Consider the following 23,150-nt stretch of genomic DNA (forward strand, 5'->3'; position numbering starts at 1 on the left):
ATAGTAGTGAGTGAATTTGGCACCGTCCTGATCCGGTTGTCTCAGTACAGCACCCGGTGAGACTGGGAGGAATCCGTTTCAGTAACAAGCCTCCTTTCTCACAAATACCAAACAGCCAATTGCAAAGGAGTGTGATTTTATATCCTTTTTTTTTCAATTTATTTCAGCAAACATGATGTCAGTTGTGATCCTGTCCCGGGGAAAGTGCGGTCTCTCCAAAGGAATCACTCGTTACATGGCGGCCATGGCAGTAGCAGATCTAATGGTTTGCATGTTTAATGTAATATTACGAAATATCTTCAGGTATCATTTTCGAGATTCATGGTTGAGCTACACTTACGTGTGCCGTTTTACTGCTTTTATACAAGTATTTAGCAGCCAGCTCTCTGTCTGGTTCACAGTTTCATTCACGTTTGACCGCTTCATATCGATTTGTTGTCAGAAACTAAAATTGAAATATTGCACCGAAAGAACTGCCAGTGTAGTTTTAACGACCATATGTGTGCTCAGCTTTTTGATGAATATTCCTGTTTATTTCCGATTTGAGCCATACTATATGGTTGATCATATACAGTGGGGCTGCCGTACAGTTACAGGATATTTTTCTTCACCGGCATGGGTAGCTTACAAATGGATTAGCACTCTCTCATCCCCAATTCTCCCATGCCCTTTGTTATTGCTGTTAAATTCTCTCACTGCCAGGCACATCTTAGTGGCCAGTAGATCTCGCAGAGTCCTGAAGAGCCGAAACAATGGGGAGAACCGCAGTGATCCCGAGATGAAGAACCGAAGAACATCCATCATTCTGCTCTTCGCTATCTCGGGGAGTTTTATTGTGTTGTGGACGCCGATTACTGTAATAAACATCTGTGTCGGTGTGACGGAGACACCTACTTTCAAAGGTTCAAACTCACTTTATTTGGCAATTAGAATCACACTTCTGCTGATGTATTTGAGCTCCTGCACGAACACGTGCATTTATGCATTGACCCAGAGGAGATTCCGAGAGGAGATGAAGAATATGGTGAAATATCCGGTTACTTTCGTTTTCAAGTTATTTTAATAATTAAATTTTATTTACTCGCATTTTCCTGGGATCTAGGTTCGTTGTTGCTACTTGAAGTGTTCGGCTGAGGCCAGGTATTGCACCCATTGGTTCTCATCCTTCCACAACACCAATTGTCCATTTTCCTACCTCACAAGGTGATGGCAGTTCCGCTGCTGTTCTAAAACTCGCCATACCGATATGAGAAAACGAATCGCACCGAATTCTCTAAACATATTACTGATAGAATGTTTTGCGGTATCTAAAAGTTCACAACATTTCACAATGGTTCATTTTTTGAGATGAAAGGACAGAGAGCGAATGTCCCCATCAGTTCTTGGCAAATTTCGGAATATTCCCTTTGGCTCCTATGAGTGAAAATACCAGATACTCACCGTGAAGAGTCCATCTGGTCTGTGCATGTGAGGGCATCAGTGACTCATTGTGGATATTTCTTCTGTATCCAATCCGTCAGGTTATCAGTGTGATCCCTATGTCTAAAGGGTTGGAAGTTATGCTCCAGCGATACAAACATAGAAACATATAGAAACATAGAAAATAGGAGCAGGAGTAGGCATTCGTCACATCAAGCCTGTTCCGCCATTCATTATAATCATGGCTGACCCTCTATCTCAATGCCATATTCCCGCTCGCTCCCCATACCCCTTGATGCCTTCAGTGTCGAGAAATTTATCTAGCTCCTTCTTAAATATATTTAGTGAATTGGCTTCTACAGCCTTCTGTGGTAGAGAATTCCACAGATTCACCACACTCTGAGTGAAGAAGCTTCTCCTCATCTCAGTCCTAAATGGCCTACCCCATATCCTGAGACTGTGACTCCTCGTTCTGGATCCCACAGCCAGGGGAAACATCCGCCCTGCATCCGGTCTGTCTAGCCCTGTCAGAGTTTTACATATTTCAATGAATACCCTCTCATTCTTCTCAACTGGAGTAAATACAGGCCGAGTCGACCCAATCTCTCCTCAAACGACAGTGCTGCCATCCCAGGAATCAGCCCGGTGAACATTCGTTGCACTCCCTCTAAGGCAATTATATCCTTTATTAGATAAGGAGACCAAAACTGCATACAATACTCCAGATGTGGTCTCACCAAGCCCTGTATAACTGCAGTAAGACATATTAGCTCATGTACTCAAATCCTCTTGCAATGAAGGCCAACATACCATTTGCCTTCCTAACTGCTTGCTGCACCTGCATGTTTGCTTTCAGTGACTGGTGTACAAAGACACCCAGGTCCCTTTGTACATTAACATTTCCCAGTCCATCACCATTCTTAATTGATCTCTTGATCCTTTTTTGCTGAATTCTAAACTGCTCCCAATCTTCAGGCTTGCTTCTTTTTCCGGTAACTTTATATGATTCCTCTTTTGATCTAATACTATTCTTAATTTCTTTTGTTAGCCACGGTTAGGCCGCTTTTCCTTTTGTGTTTTCGTGCCAGAAAGGAATGTATAATTGTTGCAATGCATGCATTGCTTCCTGTTATACAAAGCCCTGGTTAGACCGCACCTGGAGAACTGTGTACAGTTCAAAGTACCTCAAAATGGAAAGGATATTGAACTTGATGGAAGGGCAGCGTTGATTTACTAGAATGATACTTGGACTCCAAGGGTTCAATTGTGAGAGATTACACAAACTAGGGTTGTATTCCCTGGAATGTGGAAGATTAAGGGGTGATTTGCTCGAAGTTTTCAAGATATTAAAGGGAACTGATATGGTAGATCGAGAGAAAGTATTTACGCTGGTTGAGGACTCTAGGACTAGGGGACATAGCCGAAAAATTACAGCCAGCATCTTGAGGAGTGAAGTTAGGAAACGCTTCCACACGCAAAGAATGATAGAAGTTTGGAACTCGCTTCGGCAAACGGCAGTTGATGCTAACTCAATTGTTAATTGTTAATCTGAGATTGATAGATTTTTGTCAACTAAAGGTGTCAAGCGATTTGGGGCGAAGGCGGGTATATTGAGTTAGATCAGAGATCAGCCATGAATTCATTAAATGGCAGAACAGGCTCGAGGGGTTAAATGGCCTACTCATGTGCCTATGATCCAATGTTCCAATGATATCAGAACCATAACAATATGGTATGTAATTCTGCAACAAGTAAGGGACAGAAATTGTGTTTCTTTGTGACAAGGTCCACAGAGCTCTCCTGACGGGAGATTGATAGACACAGGAAGTCACATCGTTGGGTGTGCGAGGTTATATAACAATTGGACCATATTGTAAAATAGTAGAATTTGTTTTTAAATTTATTCTCAGAATGTGTACATCCCTGGCTAGGCCGGCATTTATTGTCCATCGCTAGTTGACGTGAGAAGGTGATGACCGACCTTCTTCCTTGAATCATCTTTATTGGTATGATACAACTGTGTGGCTTGCATGTCCATTATGAGGGTAGATAAGAGTCAACCAAGTAACAATAGGCCAGAATCTATGACAGTTTTCCTTCCCTAAAGGACATCATTGAACCGATTCGGTTTTTAAAACTATCAGATTGCCTTATGATCACTTTTACTGGCTTTTTTTCCAGATGTCCAGGGAAACAGAATTAAAATTCTCATAAAGCGGTGGTGCAATTTGAACTCAAGGTCTCCGAATTACTAGCCCAGGAATATAACCGCTTCATTGTCGTAACCGTTATATCATTATAATGCACTGTCAAGCTTGCCCAATTCATAAATCTGTGCCTTGTTTGTTAAAGATCTGCTCCAATTAGAAGATTATGATTTGATTTTTGGCTTTAGGAGCTCAACTATTCGCTTCAATGCTCAAGGACTGAGAACATCTAGAAGTTGGGCGGGGTCCATTCTCCTGGTCAAATTTAAATGACCTCTCTGCGAAAGTATGCCTGTCTGTAGGCTGGGAGCAGCTCAGCTTGAGTTAAACCTAGAGTACATCACATGTGGAGAATCACAATGCATCCTGACAAGCAGTGAAAGATCACACGCTCTGGACCATGTGTCATACTTCGCAGAAAACCACCGCCTATGTTTGCACGTGAAATCCCTTACTTTGTGCAGAAATACATCGCATATTTTATTGCTTCTGATACCCTTGCACACGGTGACCAAAGGTATTCTTGATCAGTTCCTGCTGTCCTCTCACATACAAACCAGTAGTAACCACCCTGTGCTGTAGCTGATATTTTCAGTCATATGGACCAACGGCAACTTTTCCGTTCTGCAGATTATACAGTCACTCATAGGGACCAGATGGAATCTTCCAGTTATGTACCTGATATCTTCACTCATAGCGACCAAAGGAAATTTTCCCATAGTGCAGATGATACGTTTACTCATAGGGATCAAAGGGAATCTTCCTATTCTGTATCTGATATTTTCGCTCATAGCGACCTGATGGCTTCCTCACATTTTGTATCTGACATCTTGACTCGTAGGGAAAATAGGAATCTTCTACCCTTTGTCAAGCACTGATGGGAATCTTCCCCTGCTGCGTTTTCATCTCAAAAATGAACAATTGTGAACAATATTAAGGATTAAGTTGTGCATGTGATCGTCTAACATTCATCAGATTCAAACATCTGGATGAAAGTGTCCAATATGTCACTTGTACGTCAATGTTTTCTCCCAGTTTACATATATTGTAAATTTATCTTCAGAATTGATCGCAACTGGGGCAATTCAAAAATCGAATTCATTGTCCGCATGCCTGATTGATTACTTGTTCGTTCTGCTGAGCAGATCTGAATCCACATTGCAATGAATTTACCTGATTTTAAAATATTTTAGTTTGCCAAATCTACAGAAATACTTTTCCATGCAATTCGATTTGATATAACTGTCCTGCTTGATGTGTCGAAGGCCATTTTATCAGGACAGAAGCAATCTTCCAAGGGGCTGATGTGCAAATGATGTCATTCAGATGATGATAAACTTAGGCAAGAAACGTTGATGGATTAAAAGAGAAAAGTTGATTAAATCTGCCTGCTATCAACAAAATGGTGGATAGGATTGCACAATGAATGATAAAAGTAATTATTTTGGGAAAGGAACGGAGTGATGCAGAGAACAGATTGTGGGGAGTTCCTCAGTTGAAAAAAGGAATCAGGCGATGCGCCATGATCAACTGCGCAGGTAGAGGGTCATTTGCGGATGTTTGTCAGCAATAAGCCAATCTTTTATTCAAAATCTTCTAATATTAGCTTGTTTAGTTGTTCAACTGTCAATCCATGTCAATGGCGTTGACTATCAGCAAATTAAATTTTCAAAATACTCACCAGTAGGAATCTGGTGGTGTATCGATATATATCGAGGACATCGGTATAACTGCCTCACCGAACTCCATGCTGGTGTTCAAAGATTAGAAGAGATCTTTCATGTCGATGAAGTAATTAAGATTTGAAAATGCCCTCCTTAATTTTGGAAAACACAGGGTTAAGTGCTTAACCTTGGCCTTTAGTTAGAAAGTCAGGGCTATCGACGTTCTTTGGGATGGAACGTTGACAAACAGCTCTTTAACTGAAAAGGATATGAGGAATGAATGCAACCGACAGTGTGTAAATAGAAGAACACGTGGCTGAGATCAGACACATGAATCTAGAGAACCAAAGGAAGAATTCTACCAGAATTAGAATTTTTTGGAGTCAATGACAGGCAGGATCCGACATACAGTTTATGATAATCTTGACAACATTACATAAAATGGCCGTGAGAAAGCCTTGAAGACATTTTAGTGAAGTTTCACTGTATGGTTGGTATTTTAATATATTCCAATTTCGCTTTCAAAAGCTTAACACACGTTAAAACACGTGCATGAGACAGGAAGTCAACGTGGGAACAGGAGTATGTCATTCAGTCCCTCGAGACTTTTCCGCTGTTCAATGAGGTCATGACTTATCTGTATCCTAATTTCATCCACCCGCCTTGGCTCCATATCCTTAAATAACCTTGGCTGGAAAAACTGTCAAAGATCTCAGATTTAAAGTTATTAATTGAAGTCGCATCTATTGCTTTTTGTGGGAGAGAGTTCCACATTGAGAATCTATGTGTGAAGAAAGATTTCCCAACTTCTCTCCTCAATGGCCTTGCTCTGAATTTAAGGTTATGGCCCTTTGTCCTCGACTCCACAATCAGCAGAAAAAAAATTCGCTCTATCTATCCTATCAGTTCCTTTCAAAATCCGAAAAAACGTCAATCAAATCACCCGTTAACCTTCTATATTCGAGGGACGACAAGCCTGGTTTGTGTATTCTCACCTCATAATCTAATCCTTGGATCCCTGGTAACATTCACGTGAATTTGCGCTGCACTCCTTCCAAGGCCAATATATCCTTTCTGAGGCGCAGTGCCCAGAACTGTACACAGTACTCCAGATGTAGACTAACCAGGGTTTTGTATAGCTGTGGCAAACATTCCTGTCCTTTCCATTCTATCCCTCTCCTGATGAAGGCTAACATTCCATTAGTCTTTTTGATAATTTTTTCTACCTGACGACTACATTTTACTGATCTGTGCAGATGGAGCACAAAATCTCCTTGGACCTCCAATGTTCCTAACTTTTCAGCATTCAAAAATACTCGGATCAATCTCTTTTTGGTAGAAAATGGATGACCTCACACTTGCCTGAATTGAAATTACAATAACTTCCCCACAACAAATGTTAGATTATTAGATTTTAAATGTCATGGTATTTCTCTCTCATTTTTCTTAAATAATGGAGTTACATTTGCAGTATTCCAATCTAAAGGGCCAATTCCAGAATCGGGAGTGCTGTGAATATTATGGCGAAAGCATCTGCAATTTCCTCACCTACTTCCTTTAAAATCCTGGGGGTAAAGTATAAGGCCTGGGGATTTGTCATTCTATACGGCCATCAATATTTCTAATTCAGTTTTCTTGCGTACATTATCGTCAGTGAGTTCCAGTCCTTGATTCATTATTAGATTCCCTGGAATGTAAGGAATATTATCCTATTCCTCTACTGTGAAGACTAGCACAAAGGAATCATTCATCACGTCAGCCATTTCCTTATTTTCATTAGCAATATTACCAGCATCTTTTTTGATTACACTTTTTCTTCTACTATAATGATAAACACATTTGTAAATTCCCTGCTATCGTTACAGAGGCAGGAGTTGGGGTTGTTCAATGGAGATGGGGAATTTGCTCAATTCAATACGGTCAGAATTCGATTGTGTCCCTCACATCCACACTGTTCACAGTAAACATCCTGAGGCAATGAAATGTGTAACCGTGTCTGAGAAATTTCAAAGTGACGAAACACACAAAGGAAGAGTCGATGGGAGAATATACGAAACCTGAGGCCCAGTACAGAGCACAAGGAAGGTGTTAGCAGCAATTACAGTTTTGCATCTGTTGTGTATTTGCAGCAGAGGCTGTTTAACTTTAGTTCTTTAATGTAGTCGCTGGACAGCGAGTGCTGTGCCTGGGGAGGCTGGGTTACTTGGGCACAAGGGGAGTCGGAGATAGGCGGTGAGGGTACCTGCGGTCCTTGGGCAACAGTGTGAAGGGGAGATAGGCTGCGAGGTGTCCCTGGGTTGCTTGTGCCACAGAGAAGGGGAAGGCAGGTGTTGAGGGAGCCCTGGGCTGCTTGGAACAAAGCGGGAAGCGGAAACAGGCTGCAAGGGGTCCTTGGATTATATTATGTGAACAGTGACACGGATACACACATCCGTTGAACAGTCATTAACACATGACCCGTGTCTGTGCTGACCCATTTGTGACACATTTTTAATATCAAATCAAAAATTCCTCGGTATGACAGGGACTTTCCGTCAATCATTCCCTTTTACTCACGGTGTAAGTACATGTACAGGAGCTGACATTGAGACACACATGTGGCATTAAAGTATCAGACGGGACTGAATCATTCCCTTAAACCCACTGTGTACTGTACATGTATAGGAGCTGAAACTGAGACACACATGGACCATACAGTACCAGACGAGAGTGAATCGTTCCCTTGTACCCGCTGTGTGCTGTACACGTAGAGGAGCTGACATTGAAACACACAGAGGCCGTACAGTACCAGACGGGTGTGAATTATTCCCTTTCACCCGCTGTGTGCTGTACAATTCCAAAGCTGAAACTGAGACACACACGAGCCATACAGTCCCAGGCGGGAGCGAATCATTACCATTTACTGTGTATGGTATTACATAGATTTACAAAGAATTTACAGCACAGCAACAGGCCATTCGGCCCAACTGGTCTGTGCTCGTTTTTATACTCCGCACAAGCCTCGTTCCACTTTATTTTATCTAAACCGATCTGCATGTCCTCGATCACTTTCTCCGACATGTACTTATCATGCTTCCCCTTAACTACATTTCTACTATTCGTCTGAACTGCTCCATGTGGTAGCAAGTTGCACATTCGAACAACTTTGTGGGTTTCTCCTGAATTCTTTATTGGATTTATTGGGAAATATCTTATTTTTATGGCCCCTCGTTTTGGATTCCTCCATTATTGGTAACATCTTCTCTACATTTCTCCTCTCAAACACCTTCATAATTTTGAAGATCTCGATTAGGTCACCGCTCAGCCTTCTGTTTTCTGGAGAAAAGATCTCCAGCCTGTTTGGTTTTTCCAGATATTTGTACCCTCTCAATTTTGATATCATCCTTGTAAACCTTTTTTGAACCTTTTCCAGTGCCTCTATACTCTTTTGCAACATGGAGACTGGAGCTGTAGGCAGTGCTCCAAGTGTGGTCCAACCAACATTCCATACATGTTTAACATAACTTCTCTGCTTTTCAATTCTATTCATTTAGAAATGAACCCCTGTGCTTTGTTTGCATCTTTAGGGCCTTTTATGGAGGAGGATGGTGTTCTCAACCGTGTCGAAGTCTGAGGTGAGGTCGAGCAGGATGAGGAGGGATATTTCACCACGGTCACAGTCACATAAGATGTCATTTGTGACTTTGATAAGGGCTGTTTCAGTCCTGTGGCAGAGGCAGAAACCTGATTGGAAGGATTCAAACATGGAGTTGCGGGAAAGATGCGCACATATTTGGGAGACGTTAACAACTTCAAGGACCTTGGAGTGGAATTGCAGCTTGGTGATAGTTGTTTGCGATGACAGGTGGGCCAAGGTTGTTTGCTTGATCAGGGGTGTGAGGACGGCAGATTTAAAGGAGAGAAAATCAGTAAAATAGCCATTGATTTGCTTCAAATTCTGACATAAAGCAAACAGAGTTCACAGCGTGAGAGAAGTTTAGAAATACACGTGAGTCAGAAATACAAAATCTTGGACATGTGCAACAGGCTTGTTAACATCTGGAAGAAAAACTCAGGTTAAAACTCCGCATGAGGGGCCTCACATTAGACCTGGTGGCCACAGTTATTCCAGGAAATGGGACAGGGAAACCTCAACAATATCAGCAAACATGGGGGCTCGAAAGAGAAGTTGGGTGGTCAGCAGTTTGGTGAGAATAGGGTTGACGCAGCGGGAAGTGGGTTTCATGGTCAAGATAAGCTTGGAGAGGGCATGAGGGGAGTTAGGAGAGAAACGAGAGAAAGATGGATGTTCAAGGCTAAGTCAGGGAGGAATGTTGGGGCAAGTTTGGCTCGGTGGGCTCAGGGAAGTGAGGGAAGTGGCAGAAGCAGCTGAACTGATGGCCTCAATCTTAGAAATAGAGTACTGTTGTTGGAGGCGAGATTAGTGGGGGCAGGACAAAGAGTTTAAAAGACGGTTTGTAGTGGAGAAGAGACGCCGGGGTTATGTTTGCATTCCAGAATGATCCTGGAATAGTGAGCAATTTTGGCAGAGGAGACCATGACCCGATAAAGCTTTATGTGCTCCAACCAGATCTGGCAATGAATTGCTAAACCAGTTGTCTCCATAAATGTTCAAATCTGGGTCCGTTCGACTTAAGGGAGTGAAGATGGAGGCTGTACCAGGGCAAGGACCAGGGTGGGAGAGAGTAATGGTTTTAATGGAGGCAAGGGCATCAAAGTTGGAGGTGCGTTTGTGATTGAGCAGATCGGTAGCCATGAGGTACATTGCAGATATGTTATATTGATCAAAATAACCATTCAGGGTATAACATTGGTGACAATGGTCACTCAATCGCCGACCATGTTATGCTGGTGAAATTGTGTTAATTGCACTGACACCTAATTGAACAGTGCTGCCGGGTGATGACCCATTTTATATTCCACTCCCAGCTTCGATACTGTATGTCATCAAGTCAATACGATTTACTCTATCACTCTATCACTCTCACAGCTTTTTGATATTATTTACACTTTGACTCTCATGTGCTAACGGACGGGTTCACATTTTATTCCCCTTCTTCTCCATTTAACTTTCAGTTTTTATGACTGAAGAAACGAAGCCATCGCAGAATGAATTAAAGCATCGTGTTCCCAAGAGCAGAATAACGCGATCAAGATGATGTAATGAGGTAACAGGTTCAGAGCGGGGTATTCATAAGCCTGAGAATGCCCCTTGGAGCCTCGATATACTCACTGCCTCATTAAGTGATCGTTTGGAAAATAAATATGTTCTAATGTGTTTGTTCCAGCGCGCGTGGCTGATACCGGGTTTAATGTAAAACCACTGTCTCCCTGTGGGACTGACTGGTGTATAAAACACCTCCTGTTTCAATGCATTGTCTTTGTGTCGAAACCAGAGCCTTGCATCCACGATTGTCTCGCTTAGGCAGGAAATGGGAGGATCAGCAATTTTCTACGAATCAGTCATTTGCTATCCAATTCTTGCAATTATTGGTCTTCCCAGTAAGTAATAAGTTAATGACGAAAGGTCATCGACCTGAACCGTTAACTCTGCTTCTTTACCACAGATGCTGGCTCACTGAGTATTTTCGGCATTTTCTGATATTTTTCAGATTTCTAGGATCCGCAGTATTTTGCTTTTGAAGTAATAACAAGCATTTATTTTTTGAACCATTGTTTAATTACATTGTTGCTTTTAATACATGCTGTTTGCCTCTATATCTTTGTTCCTTGGTTGCCCATTTTTAAAAATTCGTTAGTGGGATGTGGGCGTCGCTGGCGATGCCAGCATTTATTGCCCATCCCTAATTGCGCTCGAGAAGGTGGTGGTGAGAAGGTGTTGGTGAGCCGCCTTCTTGAACCGCTGCAGTCCGTGGACGGTTCTCCCACAGTGCTGTTAGGAAGGGAGTTCCAGGATTTTGACCCAGCGACAATGAAGGAACGGCGATATATTTCCAAGTCGGGATGGTGTGTGACTTGGAGGGGAACGTGCAGGTGGTGTTGTTCCCATGTGTCTGCTGCTCTTGTCCTTCTAGGTGGTAGAGGTCGCGGGTTTGGGAGGTGCTTTTGAAGAAGCCTTGGCGAGTTGATGCAGTGCATCCTGTGGATGGTAAACACTGCAGCCACAGTGCGCCGGTGGTGATGGGAGTGAATGTTTAGGGTGGTGGATGGGGTGTCAATCAAGTGGGCTGCTTTATCTTGGATGGTGTCGAGCTTTTTGAGTGTTGTTGGAGCTGCACTCATCCAATCAAGTGGAGAGTATTCCATCACACTCCTGACATGTGTCTTGGAGATGGTGGAAAGGCTTTGGGGAGTCAGGAGGTGAGTCACTCGCCGCAGAATACCCAGCCTCTGACCTGCTCTCGTAGCCACAGTATTTGTATGGCTGATAGGTGGTAGGTGGTAATCAGAAGGAGGTTTCAGCAGCAGCAGGTGGTTAGATTATTGATTCGAAATCTCTCACTTCTTATTTACTTCAAAATGACAACTTTTGTGATATTATATCAGGCTCTCTGAATGTCTGCATCAAATGCAAGTTCTTCCCTTTGTTAAACGACGCGCAATCAGCCACCTGGAATAACTGTGGCCATCAGGTCGAACGCGAGGATCCTTATGCGGAGTTTTAAATGGAATTTCTCTTCCAGATGTTAACAGGCCTGGTGTGCATCTCCAAGATGCTGTATTTCCGACTCCTGAATTTTGTCACGCTGTGACTTGACTTTGGAGGCAAAATTAATCCAACCCGACAGTCGGGAAACTGACGGGGTCGAGTGTTACGCTGATTTTATACCCCACCAGATTTCACCCTCCATTGAAGTTAATGGGGTGTAAAACCGGCGTTTCACCCGATCCGTGGGTTAAAATTACCCCTTTTCTGTCAGAATTTGAAGCAAATCAATGGCTATTTTACTGAACTCTGTTCATTACCCTCACACGAGGACGCGGCTTCTCATCAGTAATGTGAAACTGTCACATTAAATCACGTGTGACAAAGGAAGAGCCAATTTCGTTATTGGCACATACTTTATTCTCGAATGAGGTCAATTAAATCAGCACAGTAGTGAGTGAACTTGGTACCACCCTGTTCTGGTTGTCTCAGCAACCCACCCAGTGAGACTCGGAGGAATCCGTTTCAGTAACAAGCCTCCTGTCTCACAGCGACGAAACATTCAATTCCAAGGGAGTGTGATTTTATATCGCTAATCTATTTCTTCGTTAGTTCTCCTGGTTTTTCCAATTTCTTACAGCGAACCTGATGTCAGTTGTGATCCTGTCACGGGGAAAGTGCGGTCTCTCCAAAGGAATCACTCGTTACATGGCGGCCATGGCATTGGCAGATCTAATGGTTTGCATGTTTAATGTAATTTTGCAAAACATCTTTCGGTATCATATTCTAAATTCATGGTTGAGCTACACTTACGTGTGCCGTTTTACTGCTTTTATACAAGTATTTAGTAGCCAACTCTCTGTCTGGTTCACAGTATCATTCACCTTTGACCGCTTCATATCGATTTGTTGTCAGAAACTAAAATTAAAATATTGCACCGAAAGAACTGCCTCTGTAGTTTTAACGATCGTGTGTTTGCTCAGCTTTTTGATGAATATTCCTGTTTATTTCCGTTACGAGCCCTACTCTATTATTGACGATATACCGTGGGGCTGCCGTACAGTATCAGGACATTTTTATTCACCGGCATGGGTAGCTTACAAATGGATCAACACTCTCTCATCCCCAATTCTCCCATTCCCTTTGTTATTGCTGTTAAATTCTCTCACTGCCAGGCACATCTTAGTGGCCAGTAGATCTCGCAGAGCCCTGAAGAGCCGAAACAATGGGGAGAACAGCAGTGATCCCGAGATGAAGAACCGAAGAACATCCATCATTCTGCTCTTCGCTATCTCGGGGAGTTTTTTTGTGTTGTGGACGCCGATTACTGTAATAAACATCTGTGTCGGTGTGACGGAGACACCTACTTTCAAAGGTTCAAACTCACTTTATTTGGCAATTAGAATCGCACTTCTGCTGATGTATTTGAGCTCCTGCACGAACACGTGCATTTATGCATTGACACAGAGGAGATTCCGAGAGGAGATGAAGAATATGGTGAAATATCCGGTTACTGTCATTACTAAATTATTTAAATAATTAAATTTTAATTCCTCGTATTTTCCTGGTATCAAGGTTCGTTGTTGCTACTTGAAGTGTTCGGCTGAGGCCAAATATTGCACCCATTGGTTCTCAACCTTCCACAACACCAGTTGGCCATTTTCCTACCTCACAAGGTGATGGTAGTTACGCTGCTGTTCTAAAACTCGCAATACCGATATCAGAAAACAAACCACACCGAATTTTCCAAACATATTGCTGAAATAATGTTTTAACATAAACTTCACAACGTTTCACAATTGTTCATTTTTTGAGGTGAAAGCACAGCGAGCAATGGTGCCCACCGGTTCTCAATGATTTGCAGAAGATTCCCTTTGGCTGCTACTATGAAGATATCAGATACACAACGTGAAGATTCCATCTGGTCTGCACGTGTGAGGGCATCAGAAACTCATCGGGAATGCTTCTTTTGTATCCAGTCTTAAAGGATGTCAGTTTGGTTCCTGTGTGTAAGGGGTTGGAAGTTATGCTACAGCTATAGAAAGCCCTGGTTCGACCTCACCTGATATACTGTGCACAGCTCTGAGCACCGCACCTTAGGAAGGTTATATTGATCTTGGAGTGGGTGCAGCATAGGTTTGCTAGAATGATAACTGGAATCCAAGGGTTAAATTAGGTGAGATTACACAAACTATGGTTGTATTCCCTAGATTTTAGAAGATTAAGGTGCGAGTTGATCAAAGTTTTCAAGATATTAAGGGGAACTGAAAGGGTAAATATAGAGAAACAATTTCCGCTGGTCGGGGAGTCTAGGACCAGTGGGATACCGCCTAAAAATCGAGCCAGAACCTTCAGGAGTGAAGTCAGGAAACACTTCAACTGGGGTGGTAGAAGTTTGGAACTCTGTTCGGCAATCGGCGGTTGATGCCAGCTCGATTGTTAATTTGAAATCAGAGATTGATCTATTTTTGTTATTCATAGGTATTAAAGGATTTGGGGCAAAGCCGGGTATATGAAGTTAATTCACAGATCAGCCATGAACTCATTGAACGGCAGAACCGCCTCCAGTGGCTAAATGGCCTACTCCTGTTCCTATGATGTCATGTTCCTATGATATCAGAGACACAACAATATATGTATTTCTGCAAAAAGGGACAGAAATTTTGTTTCTTTGTGATAAGCTCCACAACTGTCTCCTGACTGGAGATTAATAGACACGGGAAGTCACATCACTGGGTGTGCGAGATTATATAACAATTGGACCATATTGTAAAATAACGGGACTTATTTATTTCATTTATTCTTTGAATGTGGGCATCCCTGGATAGGCCGGACTTTATTGTCCATCGCTAATTGTCCTGTGAACCTTTTGTTTTATTCGTTCATGGGTTGTGAGCGTCGCTAGCAAGGCCAGCATTCATTGCCCATCTCGAATTGCCCTTGAGAAGGTGGTGGTGAGCCGCCTTCTTGAACCGCCGCAGTCCGTGTGGTGAAGGTTCTCCCACAGTGCTGGTGATGGCAGGCCTTCTGCCTTGAATCACTGTCAGTTGTTTGAAACAAATGTGTGGATTGTGTGGCCACTTTACAGCGTAGCGAACCATTACACTACCGTAGCCATGACTTCATTATAACGCAGTGTCCAGCTGGCCCAATCCGTGAATCTGAGCCTTGCTTGTAAATGATCCGTTCCAATCATGATTTGATTTTTGGCGTTAGGAGCTCAACAATTCGCTTCAATGCTCAAGGACTGGGGATGTGTAAAAGTTGGGCGTGGTCCGCTCTCCTGGTCAAATTTAAATGACCCCTCTGCGAAAGTGTGCCTGTCTGGATTCAAGGAAGAGCTCAGCTTGAATTAACCCAAGGTTATATCTCATGTCGAGAATCACAGTGCATCCTCACAGGCAATGGAAGATCATACCCTCTGTACCATGTGTCAGAATTAGCGGAAAGCTTCCGTCGATGTTTTCCTGCGAAATCCCTTACATTTTGCAGAAATACATATCATATTGTATTGCAGATGATATCCGTGCACACGGAGACCAAGGTATTCCAGATCAGTTCTTGATGTCCTCAGACGCACAGTTCAGTTGCAATTTCAGTGTTCTGTCGCTGATATTTTTACTCATATGGACCAAATGCAATCTTTCTGTTCTGCAGATGATATGGTCAATCAGAGGGAGCAAATGAATCTTCCAGTTTTGTTTCAGATATCTTCACTATTGGGAACAAAGTTCATTTTCCCATTGTGTAGATGATACATTTACTCAAAGCGATGAAAGGGAATCTTCCCATTGTGTATCTGACATCTTGACTGGTAGGGAAAAAAGGAATCTTCTATCCTTTGTCAAGCACTGATGGGAATCTTTCCCAACTGCGTTTTCATCTCAAAAATGAACAATTGTGAAAAATATTAAGGATTAAGTTACGCATGTGATCATCTAACGTTCACCAGATTGAAACATCTGGATGAAAGTGTCCAATATGTCACTTGTACCTCAATGTTTTCTCCCAGTCTACATATATTGTAAATCTATCTTCAGAATTGATCGCAAGTGGGGCAATTCAAAAATCGAATTCATTGTCCGCATGCCTGATTGATTACTTTTTCTGTGCAGATCTGAATCAAATTGAAATGAATTTGTGATTTTAAAATATTTTAGAAAGCCAAATCTACAGAAATACTTTTCCATGCAATTTGATTTGATATAACTGTCCTGCTTAACGAGTCGGAGGCCATTTTATCAGGGCATGAGTAATCTTCGAAGGGGCTGATGTGCAAATGACATCATTCATGGTTCCATGATTGGACGGTAATAAATTTCGGCAAGAAACATTGGCGGATTAAAAGAGGAAAGTTGATTATATCGGCCTGCTATCAACAAAATGGTGGATATAATTGCATGATGAATGATAAAAGTAATTATTTTGGGAAAGGAACGGAATGATGCAGCAAACAGACTGTGGGGAGGTCCTCAATTGAAAAAAAAAGACTCAGGCGAAGGGCCATGAGCAACCGCGCAAATAGAGGGACATACGGGAAGTTTGACAGCAATAAGCCAATCGTTCATTCAAAATCTTAGTATATTAGCTTGTTTAGTTGTTCAAATGTTAAACCCTGTCAATGGCTTTGAATATCAGGAAAGTAAATTCCCAAATACTCACCAGTAGGAATCTGATGGTTTATGAAGGGGCTAAAAAGGGCATCAGTAGAACTGCCTCACCGAACTCCATACTGGTGATCAGAGATTAGAAGAGAACTTTCAGGTCGATGGATTAATTAAGTTTTAAAATTTGCCACCTAAATTTTGGAAAACACAGGGTTAAGTGCAATAGGCCCTTAGTTAGAAAGTCAGAGCAATCGACGTTCTTTGGGATCGAACTTTGACAAACAGCACTATAAGTAAAAAGGATATGAGGAATGAATGCAACCGACAGTGTGTAAACAGAACAACGCGTGCCTGAGATCAGACACATGCATCTCGAGAACCATAGGAAGAATTCTACCAGAGTTGGAGGTTTTTGGAGTCAATGAAAGGCATAATCCAACATACAGTTTATTATAATGTTGAAACATTACATAAAGTGACCGTGAGAATGCCTTGAAGACATTTTAGTGAAGTCTCACTATATGATTGGTATATTAATATACTCCAATTTGGCTTTCGCAATATTAACCCACATTCAAACATGTGTATGGGGTAGGAAATCAACATAGGAACAAGAATAAACAATTTAGTCCCTCGACCCTTTCCGCTGTTCAATGAGATCATGGCTGATCTGTATCCTAACTCCATCCACCCGCCTTGGTTCCTGATCCTTTAATAACCTTGGCTAGCAAAACTGTTATCGATCTCAGATTTAAAATTATGAATTGAAGTAGCATCTGTTGCTTTTAGTGGGAGAGAGTTCCACATTGCTACCACTCTATGTGTGAAGAAATGTTTCCTAATTTCTCTCCTGAATGGCCTGGTTATGATTTTAAGTTTATGTCCCCTTGTCCTAGACTCCCCAACCAGCGGATTTTTTCCCCTCCATCAACCCTAGCAAATCCTTTCGAAATCCTAAAAACGTCAATTAAATCACCCGTTAACCTTCTATATTCGAGGGGCTCCAAACCTGGTTTGTGTATTCTCACCATATAATCTCACCCTTGGCGCCCTGGTAACATTTCTTCACTCAACGGGGTGGTGAACCTATGGAATTCTCTACCACAGAATGCTATGGAGGCCAAGTCACTGAATATATTTAAGAAGGAGCTAGATAGATTTCCAGACACAAAAGGCATCAAGGGGTATGGGAAGAGAGCGGGAATATGGTATTGAGATAGAGGATCAGCCATAATCATATTGAATGACGCAGCAGTCTCGAAGGGCCGAATGGCATAATCCTGCTCCTATTTTCTATGTTTCTATGTTACATTCTGGTGAATTTGCACTGCACTCCTTCCAAGGCCAATATATCCTTTCTGAGGCGCAATGCCCAGAACTGTACACAGTACTCCAGATGTAGTTTAACCAGGGCTTTGTATCGCTGTTGCAATCCTTCCTCCTTTTTATATTCTGGCCCTCTAGTTATTAAGGCGAACATTCCATTAGTTTTTTTGATTATTTTTTGTACCTGACTACTACATTTTAGTGATCTGTGTAGATGGACCATTAAATCTCTTTGGACCTCCACTGTTCCTAACTTTTCACCATTGAAAATTGCTCGGATCAATCCTTTTTTGGTCCTCGCACTTTTGGATGACCTCACACTTGCCTGAATTGAAATTTCAATAACTTCTCCACATCAAATGTTAGACTCACAGATTTATAATTTCCTGGTACTCACTCTCGTCTTTCTTAAATAATGGAGTTACATTTGCCGTATTCCAATCTAAAGACGCAATTCCAGAATCGAGAGAGCTTTGGAAGATTATGGCTAAAGCATCTGCAATTTCCTCACCTCCTTCCTTTAAAATCCTGGGATGGAAACCATCAGGTCCTAGGGATTTGTCAGTCTATACTGCCCTTATTAATCCTAATTTTGTTGTCTTGCTTACATTAACGTCAGTGAGTTTCAGTCCTTGATTCATTATTAGCTTCCCTGGAGTGTTCGGTATATTATCCTTTTCCTCTACTGTGAAGATTGACACAAAATAATTATTCAACAAGTCTGCCACTTCCTTATTTTCATTTGCAATATTACCAGCGTCTGTTTTGATTACCGTTTTTCTTCTAATATAATCGTAAACACCTTTTGTGTTGATCTTGGTATCCCTCGCAAGGCTCTTTTCGTATTCCGTTTTTTGCAGGCATTTTTATCTGTTTTGGCTTCCTTTGCTGTTCTTTATATCACCCCCAGTCCCCTGGATCTACACTATTCTTTGTACTCTTTTATGCCCTTTCGTTTAGTTTTATGTTGTCTCTCATCTTTTTATTCTGCCATGACTGTTTTATTTGGTACGTAGAGCTCTTGTCCCTTCTGGTTATATACTGGTCCTGTATCAAATTAAATTCTTCTTTGAACACCGCCCACTGTTCGTCTGCAGTTTGACTCGATAACAGTTTTGATAAGATTGATTTCGTCAGTCTCTGTCTCACCGCTTTAAAGTTAGCCATATCAAAATCTGGAATCTTAGAAATTGTGTTACGTTTCTCCTCAGGGAGTGAATCATTCCTTTTTAAACACTGTGTATTGTACATGTACAGGACTGACACTGAGACACTCTTTCTATTTCTCTCTCTCCATCTTTATCCCTCTATATCTCTCTACCTCACTCTCCGTCCTCTCTGTTTCTCTGTCTCTATTTCTCGCTGTCTGAATCTCTTTTGTTCATTTCTCTCCCCCACTCGCTGCCCTTTCTCTTTCCCTCTCTCCTTCTTTCACTCTTCTGCTCACTCTCTATTTGTATTTCTCTCTCTATCCCTTTTCCCCTGCCCCTATCACTGTTCCTCTCCCTTTCTTGCTGTCTCCCTTTCATTGTTGTCTCTGAAATGTTCTTCATTGAGATGTACTCTGAAATATTTCAGTCTCACTGGTAAATAACAACAAATCACAATTCTATAGCTTTTCTATACATTAAAGGTTCAATTAGGGGTTGCAAATCTGTCAGGAAGTTCTGGTTTCTCAACTTAAAACATTTTAGTGTTTAAAATTTTACAGGGACCTGAGATCAAAAGCTGTTTCCCATTCAGACATTCCAGCATTTGGAAGTCCCTGTTATCTTTACAGAGACAAGGGATGGAATTGTTCAATAGAGATGGAAGATTTGATCAATTGAGTAGTGTCAGAATTAGATTGAGTCGCTCACATCTACACTGTATTCAAGCTGTTTCCAGCAAACACCCTGAGGCAATGAAATGGGTAAACCATGTCTGAGAAATTTCAAAGTGACGAAACACACAATGGAACAGGAAATGGGAGAATATACAAAACCGGAGGCCCAGAACAGAGCAGAAGGAAGGTGTTAGCATCAATTTCAGTTTTTGCATCTGTTGTATATTTGGACCAGATGCTGTTTAACTTTAGTTCTTTAATGTAGTCGCTGGACAGTGAGGGCTGTGCCTGGGGAGCCTGGGGTGCTTGGGCACAAGGAGAGTAGGAGATAGGCGGTGAGGGGACCCTGGGGTCATTGGGCAACAGTGGGAAGGGGAGACAGGCTGCGAGGGTACCCTGCGGTGCTTGTGCAATGGAGGAGGGGAAGACAGGTGTTGAAGGAACCCTGGAGTGCTTCGGCACAGAGGGAAGGGGAAACAGGCTGCGAGGGAACCCTGGATTATATTATGCGACCAGTGACACTGAGAAACACATACGTTGAACAGTTAGTGACAAATGTCCCGTGTATGTGCTGATCCATTTGTGACACATTTTTAATGTCGAATCAAATATTCCTGCGTACGACAGAGACTGTCCGTCAATAATTCCCTTTTACTCACAGTGTACTTGTGCGTATACAGAAGCTGACACTGAGACATACGTGTGCCATACAGTACCAGACGGGAGTGAATCGGTCCCTTAATCACGCTGTGTACTGTACATGTACAGGAGCAGACACTGAGACATACACGGCCATACAGTACCAGAGGAGAGTGAATTGTTCCCTTGTGCCCGCTGTGCGCTGTACATGTAGAGCAGCTGACATTGAGACAAGCATGGTCTCTCAGTAATCTTAGTGATAACGAAGTCCATCAGCTCGTCGCACTTGTTGTTGGAGGTGGCTGTAGAGGGGCAGTGGTTAGAGGTTTAAGAAGACCGTTTGCAGTGGAGAAAAGAAGACGGGGTTTATGTTTTCATTCCAGGATGATCCTGCAATAGTGAGCAATTTTGACAGAGGAGAACAGGACCCGATAAAGCTGTATGTGGTCAAGCCAGATCTGGCAATGAATTGATAAACCAGTTGTCGGCCATAAATTTTAAAGTCTGGGGCCCTTGGACTTAAGCAAGCGGAGGTGGGAGCTGTGCCAAGGGCAAGGACCAGTGTGAGAGGGAGTAATGGTTTTAATGGAGCAAGGGCAACAAAGTTGGAGGTGCGGGTGTGATTGAGCAGATCAGTAGCCATTAGGTACAGTGCAGATATTTTATATTGATCAGAATAACTCTTCAGGATAGGACAGTGACCAACAGTCACTCAATCGCCGACCATGTTCTGCTGGTGAAATTGTGTCAATCGCACTGGCACCTGATTGAACGGTGCTGCCGGGTGATGACCCATTTTATATTCCACTTCCAGCTTCGAAATTGTATGTCATGAAATCAATGCGATTTACTCCATCACTCTTTCACTCCCACAGCTTTTTGATATCATTTACACTTTGACTGTTATGTGCCAACGGACGGGTTCACATTTTATTCCCCTTCTTCTCAATTTCATTTTTAGATTTTACAACTGGAACAACGGAGCCTTCTCAGAATTAATTAAAGCATCGTGTTACTAACAGCAGAATCACAAAAGAAGCTGCTTTGAGGTAACAGTTTCAGAGCGGGGGATGACTGAGCCTGAGAGTGCCCAGTTGAACCTCGATTTTCTAACTGCCTCATTAAGTGATCGTGGAGCGCACTTTACTCATTGATTTGGAAAATAAATATGTTCTAATGTGTTTGTTCGAAGACCCGTGGCTAATACCATCTCTTATGTAAAACCACGGTGTCCCTGTGGGACTGACTGGTGTATAAAACAGCTCCTGTTTCAATACGTTGTCTTAGTGTTCAAACCAGACTCTTGCTTCCACGGTGGTCTGAATTAGGCAGGAAATGGGACGAGCAGCAATTTTCTACGAATCAGTCATCTGCTATCCAATTCTTGCAATTATTGGTCTTCCCAGTAAGTAATAAATTAATGATGAAAGGTCATCGACCTGAAACGTTAACTTTGCTTGTTTGCCACAGATGCTGCCTCACTGAGTATTTCCAGCATTTTCTGTTTTTATTTCAGAGTTCCAGCATCCGCAGTATTCTGCTCTTGCATGAATAACAAGCATGTATTAAGTGAAACATAAATGCATTGTTGCTTTCACGTTTTGCTGTTTGCCTCCATCTCTTTGTTCCTTGGTTGCCCATTTTATGATAAGCTGATTGAATAGAAATCTCTCACTTATCCTTATTTTCTTCAAAACGATAACTATTGTGATATTATAGAGTGCTCTCGAAACGTATACATCAAATGCAAGTTCTCCCCTTTGATAAGCGCCTTGCAATTAGCTACCTGGAATACCTGTGGCCATCAGGTTTATCGTGAGGATCATTATGCGGAGTTTTAACCAGATTTCTCTGGCCTCCTTTCTCATAAATGATAAACAGCCAATGCTAAAGGAGTGTGATTTTATATCGCTGATCTATTTCTTTGTGATTCTCCTGCTTTCTTTCCAATTTCTTTCAGCGAACCTGATGTCAGTTGTGATCCTGTCCCGGGGAAAGTGCAGTCTCTCCAAAGGAATCACTCGTTACATGGCGGCCATGGCAGTAGCAGATCTAATGGTTTGCATGTTTAATGTCATTTTGCAAAATATCTTCAGGTATCATTTTCTAGATTCATGGTTGAGCTACACTTACGTGTGCCGTTTTACTGCTTTTATACAAGTATTTAGCAGCCAACTCTCTGTCTGGTTCACAGTATCATTCACGTTTGACCGCTTCATATCCATTTGTTGTCAGAAACTAAAATTAAAATATTGCACAGAAAGAACTGCCACTATAGTTTTAATGATCGTGTGTGCGCTCAGCTTTTTGATGAATATTCCTGTTTATCTCCGTTATGAGCCCTACTCTATTATTGACGATATACAGTGGGGGTGCCGTACAGTAACAGGATATTATTCTTCATCCGCATGGGTAGCTTACAAATGGATTAGCACTCTCTCATCCCTAATTCTCCCATTCCCTTTGTTATTGCTGTTAAATTCTCTCACGGCCAGGCACATCTTAGTGGCCAGTAGATCTCGCAGAGCCCTGAAGAGCCGCAACAACGGGGATAACAGCAGTGATCCCGAGATGAAGAACCGAAGAACATCCATCATTCTGCTCTTCGCTATCTCGGGCAGTTTTATTGTGTTGTGGACGCCGATTACTATAATAAACATCTGTGTCGGTGTGACGGAGACACCTACTTTCAAAGGTTCAAACTCACTTTATTTGGCAATTGGAATCACACTTCTGCTGATGTATTTGAGCTCCTGCACGAACACATACATTTATGCATTGACCCAGAGGAGATTCCGTGAGGAGATGAAGAATATGGTGAAATATCCATTTACTGTCGTTAAGTTATTTAAATAA

At 42.1% G+C, this 23,150-nt stretch overlaps 3 protein-coding genes across 3 annotated transcripts; all 3 read left to right on the forward strand.

Moving 5' to 3' along the window:
- The first annotated feature begins 205 nt into the window (after positions 1–205).
- Positions 206–1,063, forward strand: LOC137305275 (C5a anaphylatoxin chemotactic receptor 1-like). The gene has a single exon (XM_067974129.1). The coding sequence runs from the start codon at positions 236–238 to the stop codon at positions 1,061–1,063; it is 828 nt and encodes a 275-aa protein (XP_067830230.1). The 5' UTR covers positions 206–235.
- An 11,512-nt stretch (positions 1,064–12,575) lies between these two features.
- Positions 12,576–13,436, forward strand: LOC137305021 (cephalotocin receptor 2-like). Its single transcript, XM_067973789.1, has one exon. The coding sequence runs from the start codon at positions 12,606–12,608 to the stop codon at positions 13,434–13,436; it is 831 nt and encodes a 276-aa protein (XP_067829890.1). The 5' UTR covers positions 12,576–12,605.
- An 8,856-nt stretch (positions 13,437–22,292) lies between these two features.
- On the forward strand, positions 22,293–23,150 carry LOC137305012 (cephalotocin receptor 2-like). Its single transcript, XM_067973781.1, has one exon. It carries the CDS (start codon positions 22,323–22,325, stop codon positions 23,148–23,150), a length of 828 nt encoding a protein of 275 aa, XP_067829882.1. The 5' UTR covers positions 22,293–22,322.

The sequence above is a fragment of the Heptranchias perlo genome, chromosome 39, assembly GCF_035084215.1.
Source record: "Heptranchias perlo isolate sHepPer1 chromosome 39, sHepPer1.hap1, whole genome shotgun sequence".
Lineage (NCBI taxonomy): Eukaryota > Metazoa > Chordata > Chondrichthyes > Hexanchiformes > Hexanchidae > Heptranchias > Heptranchias perlo.

What these genes read in the sequence shown, in the direction of transcription:
- LOC137305275 (XM_067974129.1), top strand. Translation starts at nt 236, where the DNA reads ATGGCGGCCATGGCAGTAGCAGATCTAATGGTTTGCATGTTTAATGTA.
- LOC137305021 (XM_067973789.1), top strand. Translation starts at nt 12,606, where the DNA reads ATGGCGGCCATGGCATTGGCAGATCTAATGGTTTGCATGTTTAATGTA.
- LOC137305012 (XM_067973781.1), top strand. Translation starts at nt 22,323, where the DNA reads ATGGCGGCCATGGCAGTAGCAGATCTAATGGTTTGCATGTTTAATGTC.